This window comes from Chenopodium album, chromosome 25 (genome assembly GCF_948465745.1).
Source record: "Chenopodium album chromosome 25, dcCheAlbu1.1, whole genome shotgun sequence".
In the NCBI taxonomy this organism is placed as follows: Eukaryota; Viridiplantae; Streptophyta; class Magnoliopsida; order Caryophyllales; family Amaranthaceae; genus Chenopodium; species Chenopodium album.
In genome coordinates, this window is record NC_137858.1 from 33,883,760 (window position 1) to 33,897,626 (window position 13,867).

General features: G+C 36.4%; 1 protein-coding gene across 1 annotated transcript; it reads right to left on the minus strand.

The window, feature by feature from the left end:
• Window positions 1-3,248: 3,248 nt before the first annotated feature.
• Window positions 3,249-3,884, minus strand: LOC145614020 (uncharacterized). Its single transcript, XM_081669031.1, has 2 exons — window positions 3,462-3,884; window positions 3,249-3,404 (listed from the first exon to the last, which is right to left on the minus strand). Exons 1-2 carry the CDS (start codon window positions 3,882-3,884, stop codon window positions 3,249-3,251), a joined length of 579 nt encoding a protein of 192 aa, XP_081525157.1.
• Between the last annotated feature and the right edge of the window lie 9,983 nt (window positions 3,885-13,867).

Consider the following 13,867-nt stretch of genomic DNA (forward strand, 5'->3'; position numbering starts at 1 on the left):
GAGAAAGGAAGAGAGATAGGAATAGGGTTAGTGGAAGAAAAGTAAGCAGATTTGATAGTGAATACTCCAAAAATATGATGAATCCATCTTATTTGGTCAGGAGCAGAGATAGAGGTTGAAGAAGGAAGAGGGGTATTAAGGATCAATGAGATTATATGAGGAGGGAGTAGCTGTTTATTGGAAATACCAGGTGCCATTTTTTATGATATTGGAAACTCTCCAATGGCTTCTTTATTGAGGAATGTCTCTAGGGATCAGTTTGTATAGAGGTGCCTCCCCAACCTAGTGAAGAACCAAAGTAAAGTGTCCTCTCCATCACCAATTCTAATAATCAGACCTTTGGCAAGCAAATCTCTTCCCTTTAAGATATCTCTCCACATAGGTGACTGTGAGTTATTAGAATGAGCATCCAGAAAGTTGGATCTTCTAAAATACTTATCCTTGAAATTTTTCACCCAAAGTTTATCAGGTTGAGTAAGGATAATCCATCCAACTTAGCCATGAATGAGATATTTCATTCCTTAAGAGATCTAACTCCTTACCCTCCCAAAGAGATTGGAAGATTGACATCACTCCATTTTTTTCTTGGAGTATATCTAAGGGTATCAGATCTGTTCCATAAGAATTTTTTGCATTGCTTTTCAAGATCAGAAATCACAGAAGAGGGTAGAGGCCAGTTTTTATAGCATGAATGGGGTAGGAATTCAAGACTAACTTGATTAAAGTACATATACCTGCCATATTGAGGAATTTGGCTTGCCACCCCTTAATTTTATCTAAGGATTTAGCTAGGAGATCCCAAAAATTCTCTTTGGTCAATTTCTTAGGACTGATATTGACACCTAAATATTTACCAAAGGATATGGAAGACTTAAAGTTTGAGATGGTTCTAAGTTGAGATCTAATATTAAAATCCATTTTTAGAGGGAATATAATACTAGACTTTAAGCCATTGATCCTAAGACATGAGAAGACTCCAAATTCATTCAAAATAGAGTCTAGAGCATGTTCTCAAGATTAGCAATGGTAACAGAACCAAACAGAAAGACATCATCATCATATAACAGGTGAGACATATGATAGTTCTTTGAGATTTTAAGAGGTTTCCAAATACCCTTAGCTATATTGTCCTCAATCATCAAGGATAATCTTTTCATGCAAAGCACAAAAAGGTAAGATGAAAGGGGATCCCCTTGTCTTATCCCTCTAGATGGTTTGAAACTGTCTGTAATTTCCCCATTTCAAAGGACTGAAATAGAATTGGAAGAAACACAGTGCATGATAAGCTTGGTAAGAGAGTCAGGAAAACCAAAACTGATAAGAGTGTCATGGTTGAATGACCATTCCAAACAATTATAAGCTTTAGCTAAATCTAGTTTCAAAGCCATAACATTCTTTCCTTTTTTACATTTATGAAACAAGTGAGCTACCTCCTTAATTAGGATAATATTATCCTCCATTCCCCTCCCTTTGATAAAGCTAGATTGAACAGGACTGATAATACGCCCAAGAATTGATCTAATCTGGAAGAAATGAGCTTAGTAAGAAGCTTATATATGGTGTTACATAATCCAATGGGTCTAAACTCAGACATGGTACTTGGGTGATCTTTCTTGGGGATTAAACAAATGTAGGAACTGTTGACATCAGAGGGAACAATACCATCCTTAAAAACAGTAGTAATGAAAGTAGTGATAGAAGGTCCAAGTTCCTCCCAAAACTTTTGATAAAAAAGAGGTTGGATACCATCAGGACTAGGACTCTTAATTGGATCCATTCTAAACAAATTTGTTCTTATCTTAGTAGAATCTAGAAGGGCAAATAGGAAAGAGCTTTCTATGTCATTAACTTTCTGAATAGCAAAACTAGGAAGAGAGAGGGAAGAAGAGGTAATAGAGCTTGAGAAAAGGGAAATGAAATGAATCCTAGCCAAAGCTTTAAGAAAAGATTGATCTTCAATTAGAACACCAGAGGAGTCAGATAAAGATATAATTTTTCCCCTACTTCTTTGTACTTTGGCTAATATATGGAAGTACTTGGTGTTATAGTCCCCATATTTTCTCCAGTTTATACCTGCCTTTTGAGCCCAAATCACTCTCTCCATTTTGTAAACTTTATTTAGCTCAAGGAGAAGGGATTTTTCCAAATTAACAAGGAAGGGTGAGAAATGCTTTGCAAGAGCAAGTTGTATACCATTTATTCTAGCAAGAAGAATTTTCTTTTTTTTGCCAAGGTTACCAAAAACATTTGAATTCCAATTCTGAATATTGACTAGGAAATTTGATCTTCCATTTAAGAAAGGTAAAAGCTCAGAATTGGAATTTCAATTAGACACAAAGAAAGACTTAAAATCAGGATGTTGAAGCCAGACTTCTTTACATCTAAATGGAAAAGGGCCTTTCAATTGTTCAGGAGATAAAGAGACAAGAATAGGATTGTGATCAGAGTAAAATCTAACAAGATTAATTACCTGAACTTGAGGAAAGTGAAGGAGTTATGTCTTCGATAAGTGCAATTCTAGATATATCAAGGATCACTATTATGGAGATAATAAGTTCGTTCTTTTGGGGCGTCATCCTCTGTTGCTAGACTTTGAGAGATGATCTTTGGACTACTCAAATAGTCCAAAGCCCTCTAGAATGGATCCTATGAGTGGGTTAAGCAAGTAAGAGGCCCATTAATGGGCCTCATGAGCAATTAACTAATCATGAATTGGATTGGGCTAGCATAGTTAGATTGGAATTAGGTTTTGGGCTTTTGACATGGGCTCTTATTTAGAGATGAGATCCATAAATAAGATCCATGCCTAGGGTTGGATGCAAGAAGTCATAATTCACACACAGTGAATTTTGACATCAAGGCAACCAATCCCAAAACCCTAATTCTCTCTCTAACTCACGGCTCTCTCTCTCCCCTCACGTATGTACGGCCGCCGCCCATAGGTGGTGGTTCGTGGTGGTTATCGTGGTGGTTATTGGTTAGTTTGTCGCTCTTCTCCGTAGAAGGTCAATTGAAGGTTTCAATTGCAACTAACTAGCATTAGTGGAGGTCTTAATCCATGCCCGTGGACCAAGTAGAGGAATCACGCTTGAGGTTCTTTATCTCCCCTTGTTCTTGCTCGATCGCACGTGGAATCACGCTTCAAAGGTACAATTATGTGTTCTTTATGTGTTATGCAATGATCCTTGGTTTAGGTACTTTATGAATATGATTCATGTTTATTTCCGCTGCGTAGTACCTATAAACCCCTACAGAAAGAGCTCCACAAAGGAAGCATTAGCAATACCTCTATCAAGCCTTTCTCTAATCAGGAACCTCCCATAATGAGCATTTTCCCAAGTGAAGGGATTTCCACGAGCACCCAAATCAAAGAGACCTGCTGCATCTGTGAAATTGTTGAAGTCCTGCCATTGGGAAGTACTGAATGGTCTTCCTCCTTGTTTTTCACCCTAAGATGTGACCTCATTCATATCTCCCACAATTAACCAAGGAGCAGAAGTGAGGGGCCAATCAGATTGTAACTCTTTCCAGAAAGCATGCCTCTCCTTGGCAGTGCTTGGAGCATGCATACCAGTTAACAAGATCTCAGGCTTGTGATTGTGAAATTTGAAAAGTGAGTGAAATTTGTTCTCAAAATCAGTATAATGAATTAAATCCAAGATAAGCTTCCAAAAAACACAAATACCTCCTTTTTTACCTATTGCAGGAATCACTCTATAATCACTAAACCCTAGGGTTTTATTCAAATCATCAGCTTTACCAGAATTGCACTTTGTTTCAAGTAAAATCAGCACATTAGGATGATGAGTGCTAACAAGATCCCATGCATGTGAAACAAAGTCATCATTGTTCACACCCCTTACATTCCATACTATTAACTTCATGTTTAAATAAGGTAAAGGCTTAGAAGGGGTAAGAGAAGGCAAATCACCAGGTTGAGCATTGAGGGGTAGGAAGAACTCCTCCTAGTCCTTCCACTGTCTCCAATGACCCATTCTGTGGACATCATCCACCTTGATTGGTGATATGTAGCTCCTCACATCCATGGTCTTGCATGGATCCTGATTGTATAGAAACTGAGCTTGAAAGTCGAGTACCTCCTCTTGCGACTGATACATCGCTATATGGTGTCCCATTTTTGCCATGTTTTGGCCTTCTATGACGGTGCGCAAGGGAATAATGGGTAGATTTTTGTGAGATCTCGTGAACTGCATCAGCCTCTCGTGAGAAGGCCATTGCAATGTCAGACTCAAGCGTGCATGGGGAGGCATCATCTCCTCCCTCCTTCTCAGTGCATCCATCGCTGCCAAAGCTGATGTTATTTGCAGAGATTGAGTTGATGGAATGCGAGAGGTTGTGCATAGAGGTACTAGAATTTGTGGGAACAAAGGCAGGGTCTGAGGTTGAGTTGGAGTTGGTTTGAAGTTCCACTCCCTTGTGAACAGGGGTTTACAAAATTGATAAGTCACAAACAAGGGGGGTGGTGAGGATGGTAGTGGAGATGGTTGAGTCGATGGCATTGGGAGGAAATGTGACTGAGGTGGGATGGAAGGCGGAGTTGGTGCAATTGACAGAGGAGGGGATGGAATGACACGGATAGGAGTTGGTTTCCATATCGGAGTTCTCCTCTGCTGAAGAGATGATGGGGGTTGAGTGAGTGATAGCGATGATGGGGTCACAATTTCTTTGTTTTCCATTGTTGCTACTGTTTTGAACTAGTGAAGAAGATGAAGAGGGAACAGAAGAGAGAGCCGACTTAATATTATTGTCAGTGAGAATTAAGGCTTAATTGTTTTTTTCTTTTATGGAAAATTCAGGCGTATTAGAAGAGTGCAAATTTTGAAATATAGGAGTGGGAACATCTTGCATGAGATTTTGATCACAACCTAATGCCAAGTGTTTATTAGGTTGAGTGATAGTGATCTCAGTGGATAAATCTTTTTTTGGAGAAACAGAAGGTACAATAGTAGCATTAGAGTTATTGCACTAAACCAAGGTGGGTGGCATTGATTGCTTGAGGGAGGTCTCAGAGAGTGCTTCGACTCCCGTTATATCCGTAGTTAATACTTTCCATAAATTTTTTTAGCCCTGAGCGATTTAAATGCTAAAGTTTATTTGTTTTAGATTTTGAACTCTGTTAACTTGATGTTTAGGCTTCCCCACTGGATTGCTTATACTTGCTTTTGAATTGGGTTGAGACATTTGTTTATTCTTCTTGGATCCAGCGACTAGGGTCCAGGGCCCATATTCATCTAAAGACTTTTCATTTTCAACATTGGAAACACTGTGGAGATGGGCCCTAGATGGAGCTTTTGAAAATGACTTTTGGATATCTGTGATTACTAAAAGTGGGCTTTGTTGAGTTGTAGTGGGCCCATCTGGAACATTCAAAATAGCCAAAGGGAGATCCATGTGTTTGTTAGCATCTGATGAATTAGTAGCTACCAAAGTAGTATTGGCTTTTGTTGTTTGCTTATCATTGTGTGTACCACCACTACTTGACACATGATTGCATTCCTTCATGAGGTACCCTATTCTTCCACATGCAAAACACAGAAAATGGATATATATTCTCGTACTGAACATTTTGCCAATCTCCTCCTACCCAAACTTTAGACACTAGTGAATTTGTCATATTGATTTCCACACAAACCCTAGCATACCTAGCTCTTGAAACAGTGTCCGTAGCATAATCCACCCTGATAGGGATGCCAACATGCTTAGCAATTTTGAACAAAGCTTCTTTATCATAATATTCAACTGGTAATTCAGGAAATCTGATCCAAACAGACATAGTATCAAAATTTGTGGTAGAAGACCTAAAATTAGGCTTCCATTTAGTGATAACCAAATAGTAATCAAGCACAAACCAAGGCCCACCATATAAAACCCGCTCATAATCATCCAATGAAGAGAAACGAAATAAGAAAACATGATTACCAACATCAATAGTTTCCAAATTCCCCTTAATTCTCCACATAACTTTAGCTCTTGAAGCTATGAAAGCTGGACGAATGTTTAGTCCTAAACACTTACCCATTAGAGTTAATTTCCATGGCTCTCTCAATCGAGCCAATGTATCCTTAGAAAAGGATACTGCTAAAGTAGAGACTGGTAATTCCTCTTTAGGATCTTCCCATTCCAAAGAAGTGGTGGCTATGTTGTGAGCCTCACTAAACCATTGTGATGATTTTGCCACTGCCTCTCTGAAGGAGATAGGTGGTATTTGCTTAGACTCTTTTGAAGGAGTACTAACCTAAGTCTGAGTAGGTTCAGATTCTATGTTGTCTTCTATTATAATATATCATCCTGTTTGGATGATACCTTAAAATTAGCCTTCTCCATGGAATGGAGAATTTAAAAGTAAAGGGAAAAAAGTCTAAAAGTCCTAACTGAAGCAAACTTCCGAGGACTCCACACCTTGGGATGTGAAGGAAACCCTCAGTGATTTACTAAAGCAAAACTAATAGACTATAAAGATGAAAAGGAAAAGAGTCTCCAGAGAGAAAATTCTTTTTTTGAGAGTTACTTGTTTGCTAGATTTAGTGATAATGACGTATTGACAAGTTTCCAAAGTATGAAAATTCGAATAATGTTTTTATAATATTTCCTTTTTCTTTTAGTTTTTTAAGTGTAATCCATTTGTAATTTGATATTTGAACTTATATACCGAATCTTTACTACTTCCTCCGTTTTATATTATTGCACCCTACAAGTTTGACACAATAATTTTGGTAGTGGGGAAAATAAAGAGAGAGAAAGGTAAAAATACAAAAGTGTCCATGAGATATAACATAAATTAAATAATGAGTGTGAAAAAGTAAGGGTATGTTAGGTATTTGTAGTGTGAATATAAATATTTTTTGTCCTAAAATAGAAATGGTGCAATATTTGTGAAACTTCCTTAAAAGGCAAGTGGTGCAATATTAAAAGAACGGAGGAAGTATATATTTTATTTTATATTTCTTATGATTCCAAATCCGCACTTTAAAATTACTAGATACGTCATTGTCTAACATGACTGTGTTTTTAATAAAAAGTCATTAAATTATTAGATTTTACTTGTAATAAAAAGTCATTAAATTATTAGATTTTACTTGTCATATAATTTCTTCAAATTGCTAATGGGACAAATATTTTTCTAGAACGTAGAGGGGATGAGATAATAAATCGTGTTTTACTTGAATGAGAAATATGAATTGGCTAACTAACTTTTGAATGGCTGAAGAGAGAGGTTTAGGATGTCGTATCACTCTTATGTAACATAGTCAGAAAATGAACTACTTCAACTCAAAACACTCTTTCAAATTGTAATTTATTGTATTGTGAGTAGACGTGTTTTTAGTGCGTGTAACACCCAGTTCACCCTTTGGGCTAATCTAAATTCGAGGATTAGTTATGGGTGGTTAGCTTTCAATCCCCTCCCAATTGTTGTTGCGGGGATTAAACATGAGTTTTCCTTACCAAGTGTAGTCCCAGTAACCAATAGAGCTGTCAATTTGGGTATTCAAGTCGAGTTCGGGTCGGGTAAAATTAAATCTCGGGTTAAATCAGGATCAAGTTATGTCGGTTCAATCTAGCCTCAGGTCAGGTTTATGTTCGGGTCAAGTCAATTTTTGTTTAAAATATTCTGGGTCGTTCACCTTTTCAGGTATAGGTCGGGTTCGATTCGAGTCAAATTCAGATCGGCTTCCATTTCAGGTTCGAATTATGTTGAGTCGGGTTTGGGTGGGTTAATAGATGGTGCCTTCAGGTCGCGTTAGTGTTGAGTCAGATTTTGGTTTAAGTTCAAGTCTAATAAATATCGACGAGGTCAAGTTGAACTTATATAATTACATACGCCTTCCAAAATTTGATCAATCATTATCTAGATTTTATTAAATATATACACGAGTAATAGAGAACAAAAGGTATGTAAGCTAAACCGGATTGAGAGTTTACAGATTTGTATGAGTATATAAGCTGAACAAAAGATACATATATAAAATTTTATTAAACCTTCCATAACTCGGGTACAGGTTTTAATTGGGTCGGGTACTTGTTCGGGTTCAATTATTGTCGAGTCGGATTTAATCAATTGACAGTTACTATCAAGTCGGATGCAAGTTCGGGTTTAGATATAGAATAGTGGATCAAATTGGTTGTCGGTTAACATCAGGTTAGGTTCAAGTCGGGTTACAGGTCACAAGTTTTACCCATTGTTCAGGTACACGTTGGGTTCAGATCATTGCCAGTTCAGGTCGGGTTCTCGAGTCGGATATGACAACTTAAATCACCATTACATCAACATCCAATTGGTTATTGTGATTACACGTTTGTGTATGCATTATAGATATAACTCCCCACTAGTGTTAAAGTTCAACACATAAGCACGCTACCTATCCAAATATAACTCCATTACTACGTAATTTCATCATACCCTACAAAAGTATGTGAGAATATTTTTTTATTTTTTTTAAGCTAAGCAAGGAGAAGGCGTAATTGAGGTGGAACCCCTCACGGCCTAATACAGTATATGTTAGCGGGCAGAACCCCTTAAAAGTGCGAGGGAATGGGGAAGGATAAGGAAACTTTACCCCAATCTCATTATAGTGATACACACATCTTTTTATTAGGTTAAATCTTACTTGACCAACAATATTATTACATACTTTTACATTGTAATGACTTTATTTGATTGTAGTTTGGTACCAAACATAATCTCATTTTAATCTCGATCGTAACACTTCATTTTCAATGTATCCCTGACTTTTCTTCATAATACGTATTTTATATCACACTCACTCCCAATCAAACATCACCTCCAATATGGCATTGACATAGGAATTTTTTTTATTTTTTTATTTTTTACAAAATACATAAAAAAAATGGTTATTTTCATTTTTTGTTATTAGGTAGCCACAAAGTAGATAGAATTAGAAATGAGGTTATTCGCAAGAAAGTAGTTGTGGCAGGCATTGCGAATAAATCAAGGGCAAATCGCTTGTGTTGGTTTGGGCATGTAAGACGGAGACTCGAGGGTGCATCGGTTCGACAAATGGAAGAGTGGGACTATTAAACGGTTAAACGAGGGAGAGAGAAACCAAATATGACTTGGTTGGAAGGAGTTAGGAAGGATATGAAGTATATAGATTTGCATTTGGATAATAAAGCATTACATCGTAAAGGATGGAGGAGGAAGATTTATGTCGATGACTACACGTAATAATCAAATTTGGTTCATGTTAGCCGACCCCACTTATGGGATTAAGGCTTTAACTGATTGATTGATTGATTGATTGATTGATTGATTGAGAGAGTCACAAGGGCGGGGGTGAGAACAGATCCAAGGATCTCTTGAAATCGGGAGGGAGGTTCTAACCACTTGAGCTACCCTTCACTCTCAAAAAAAAAAAAAAAAAAGGTTATAGTTATACATTATTTTATCTAATTCTTAAAATTTTTCCCTATCTTTTTCAGCATGCACGTTCTTAAAATAGCCACGATAAATGTTTATGAAGTATCACAAGGACAACAATATTACACGCATAAAATACGGTATACTTTCAAACTAGGGGTGTCAATTCGGGTAAACAGTTCGGGTTTGGGTTGAGTTTATCAGTTTCGGATTATAATGAGTCGGTTTATAACGGGTTGTAATAATTAGCGGGTCGGTTTGGGTCGATTTTGAAAATTATCGGGTCAGTTCGGTTCGGTTTTTTAAATTGCAGTTTCTATTCGGATCGGGTCCTTATCAGGTCGGGTTCTATTCGGTTCGGGTCATAATCAATTTGGGTTGAACCGGGTCGGTTTGAAAATGTGGGTTTCGTTTAAAAACAGTTTGGGTCTTAATCAGGACGAGTCGTAATTGGTTCGGGTCATAATTAGTTTGGGTTAAACTGGGTCGGTTCGAAAATGGGTTTCGGTTCAAAACAAATCGGGTGAAATCGGGTCCAATCATTATCGTTTCAGGTCATAATCGATTTAGATTGAACTTGGTTGGTTTGAAAACGAGTTTACCCAATTTGAAGTGGGTTTCTAATCAAATCACATCGGGTTAAAATTGAGTAGGATGATTATCGAGTCGAATTAGTCAAATAACGGGTAGGAACGGGTCATGCTATAATCAAGTCAAGTTATAAATTAGTTGGGTTTATCGAGTAGTGCGTTGAAACGGATTAGATCATAAACATATTGGGTAATAGGTTGTAAATGACTCAATTATAACGGGCTACGGGTTTTAAACGGTTTGGTCTCGACGGGTTACGGGTCGTAAACGGTTCAGTCACAACAGGTTACAGATTATAAGTGGTTCGGTCACGACGGGTTACGGGTTTGAACGATTTAGGGATATCGGATTTTTATCGGGTTTTAACGGTTTCGGTTTAAAATGGGTTGGGTTACTATCGGGTTTAGGCGTAATCGGTTTGGGTTGCTTTCAGTTTTGGGTTGTAACGGTTTGGCTTGATAACGGGTCGGGTTAGTAACGGTTTGCACAAATTCGACTCAGTTTAGTTTCGGATTGGAAAAATTGGGTTGGGTCAGTTTTCAGTTTCCAAAAAACGGGTTTTAAACAGTTCAGTTTCTTTTCGGATCAGTTTGATATAATCGGGTTTAACGGTTCGGGTCAGAAACTGCCAGCTCTATTTCAAACCCATGAGTTTTTCTTCACTAATAAGCTACCTTAATTATTCAAGTCATTTTTTGTGAAAAACTACCTTATTAAAAAAATATAGTAAGAAACTATCTTTTAAACGATAGATGTTGTAAGAAACTACCTTATAAAACAATTAATGTTGTAAAAAACTTTTTGCCGAATTAGTGCATTAAATAAGTGATGTTTAATGATCCATTTTAAATCATTTTTTCTCCTTTTTCCACCCAATTACTCCATAGCCCCCTTATAAGATTTAAACCTATAATTCCCCTTCTCTTTCATTGATAAATTAAGCACATGATAGCAATTTACAAAATTTAGTATTTATAAGGTAGTTTCTTACAATAAATTCTTTATAAGATAGTTTTTCACAAAAATTTATGTATATAAGGTAGTTTTTCACAAAATGTCCATTATTTAAAGACGAGTAATTAAAGATGGAGAGAATATTGTTTATCATATAATGTCTTAGATTTGTGGATGGGAAAGTACATTGTACAAGAAAACAAACAAAAAAATTAGGCTCAAATTTCCAAGACAATTGCAATACATTCACAACAAAATGGCAACATCCTTACAACATAACTTCTTTTAAATGTTCCTTGCCTCACTATGGCGACATCCTAACGCTTTCCCCTTTTACAATTTTATTCCCTTTCATTCTATAAATGACTTCTTTATTTTTTTTTAATACTCTTCATTCCACCTTTTACTTCTCTCTCACAAATCAGCTTATTGTAGGCTCGTTATTTGCTCTATTTTACACCATTTTGAAGCAACCAAAAATTAAAGGTGCGTTATTTATCTAAATTTAAGTAGTTGATAATTACATTATTTATCGAGGCAGAACAATTCATTAAAGGTTTCTCTTTATATTTTTTGCTACAATTTCTTTGTTTTACAATAATTTAGACAAGATTATTGAGGGGAAAACACGTGAGCACCCTACACTTGGTGTATTGTCTTTTTGTATGTGCCTTTAAATTTGTTGATCTTGGTGCATATAAGTATATTTATTAATGTTGCAACATCAAACTTGGATTCTTGGTTTAGTTTTCTCCTGTTGATTAAGTAACATTCATCTCCGAGTCAGTTAAACGACAAGTTTGATTGTAACTTGGTTGTTATCTGCGGACTAATTATTTTTCTTTTACGTTTTATAAATTCTATACAAATAGTTTGATTAATTTCTAGTGCCTCCCTATTTTTGGATTTTTGTTTTATTTAAAATACAAAAATCACATCAAGTGATGACATATGTTTTCATTTGTTTAATGCATGTATTCTAATGCTTTTTAGTTGTCCAAGAATACTATGCTAGTTTCTAATTTTTCTATTTACTTTACATAATACTAGCATAATTTATTAATTTTTATCTTTCCCATATAAAATAGTTTTACATTTGTCCATTTTTTGTGTCATTTTTAAGTTTTTTTTTTTCACTTTTTCTTACTAAGTATGAGTATAAAATATTTATCTATCTAAAGTTTTATACAATGTCTTTATTTAATTCATTTTAACCTTTCCCAAAAACACATTCGTACTTTTAAAGTTTTTTAGAATACTCTTTAATTAATCTCGTGTAAAATAAGTTATCAGCGCTTTTTAATATGTGAAACAAATTTCGTAGATACCAACTAAGTTACAAATAAATTTGATGAATATATATTTACGAGATAAAAATCACTTATAGATAGGAGAGAATCAAACCAAGTATCCAAATTTGATGGTGTAACATTATTGAGTATATTAAATATACACCAAAGTCAATTAAATAAAAGACACCAAGAGAGCACTACACTAATAATAGTGTGTTCATGGATCTTCCTTTCAATGGCTTTATTATAATGTTGTTGTAATTCTAAGAGAAAGCTAAGTAATATAAAATTTTAGAGAAATCACTTAATGTTTTCCTGTCTTGATGAATGGTATAATTATCTACTATCTAAATTTTAAGATTGGAAAGTGTTGGAAGTTCTTGATATAAAACAAGAGTGTTGGGAAAAATAAGAGAGAGAGAGAGAAAAATAAATGAAAGGGGAAAAGTCCCACATTGATTGGGGAGGAAGGTTTTTCCTTGTTTTTATAATGTAGTGCTTTAGCACTACTCAGTTGAGTGAGTTGGAGGTGTGTGTTACTCCACACACACACGCGCGCGCGCGCGCCGAGCCGAGCCGGGTCAGGCTCGGGCCTCGGGCCTCGGGCCTCGGGGTCTTGGGGAATGCGATGCGCGGGCGTGGGTCTTTGTTATCTTTTTGGAGAAATTTTATTTCCTTTTTCTTGTTAACAGAATATTCCCAAGTATCCGTTTTTTGACTGTTGGGATTTTCTGACTGTTGTGGGAATTAATCAGCCATTAATTCACTCCCTTGTTTCTTGCCTCGTTTGTTGACTGACTAGATTAATCTGGTCATTTTCTTGGCCAGATTCTTCCCACCTTTCATGCTTTCCGTTTTTCCTCTTCACCCTATAAATATTCGGTGGTTTTCTTAGCCAAAATACACAACACAATCAGTCTTCTCTCTTCTCTAAACTTATCTAAACACATGTTCTTTCTGTTCTGTTTTCTGGGCAAGTATTCTGAGTTCCAGTCGGGTTTGTGAGTGCACATAAACTCCGGCGCCGTGCTTATCCTGGAGGGCGACCGCAATTGTCTACTGCACCGGGAGGTAGCGCGGAATCGTCTTTTAGGTCAGTGGTTCTCCACGACGCGGCTATTGTCAGTTTGGTTCACGCATCAAGAGATAAGTTATTTCTGTTTTATTGCTTATTAGTGTAACAATCTAAAAGACGATTATGGCTTCCAAATTCCTTGTTCCTGATATGTCTAAACTAGAACCTCTTGATGGAAAGAATTATAAACGTTGGGCTGTTAGGATGCATTTTTATTTGGAGCAGATTGATGTTGCATATGTTCTTGATGATATTGTTCAACCTGTTGATAAAGATGATTTGTCTGAATCTGAGATTAAGTTTTCTAAGGATGATAGAACTTGTTCATAGTGACTTAGGTGATTTTAATAATCACGAAAGTAGAGGGGGTAAAAAGTATTATATTACTTTTGTTGATGATTGTTCACGTTTTTGCATGGTTTATCTTCTCAGGTCTAAGGACGAAGCTGAGGAAATGTTCCTCAAATATAAAGCTGAGGTAGAAAACCAGTTAGACAAAAAGATCAAGAGGGTTAGGAGTGACAGGGGTGGTGAGTACAGCCCTGACACTCTTAAGGC

Excerpts from the sequence above, each read along its gene's own strand:
- LOC145614020 (XM_081669031.1), bottom strand. The coding sequence starts at position 3,884 with ATGAAGTTAATAGTATGGAATGTAAGGGGTGTGAACAATGATGACTTT. Across the intron at positions 3,405-3,461 it reads TTGTGGGAGATATGAATGAG|GACTTCAACAATTTCACAGA; the intron begins GTCACATCTTAG and ends TCCCAATGGCAG.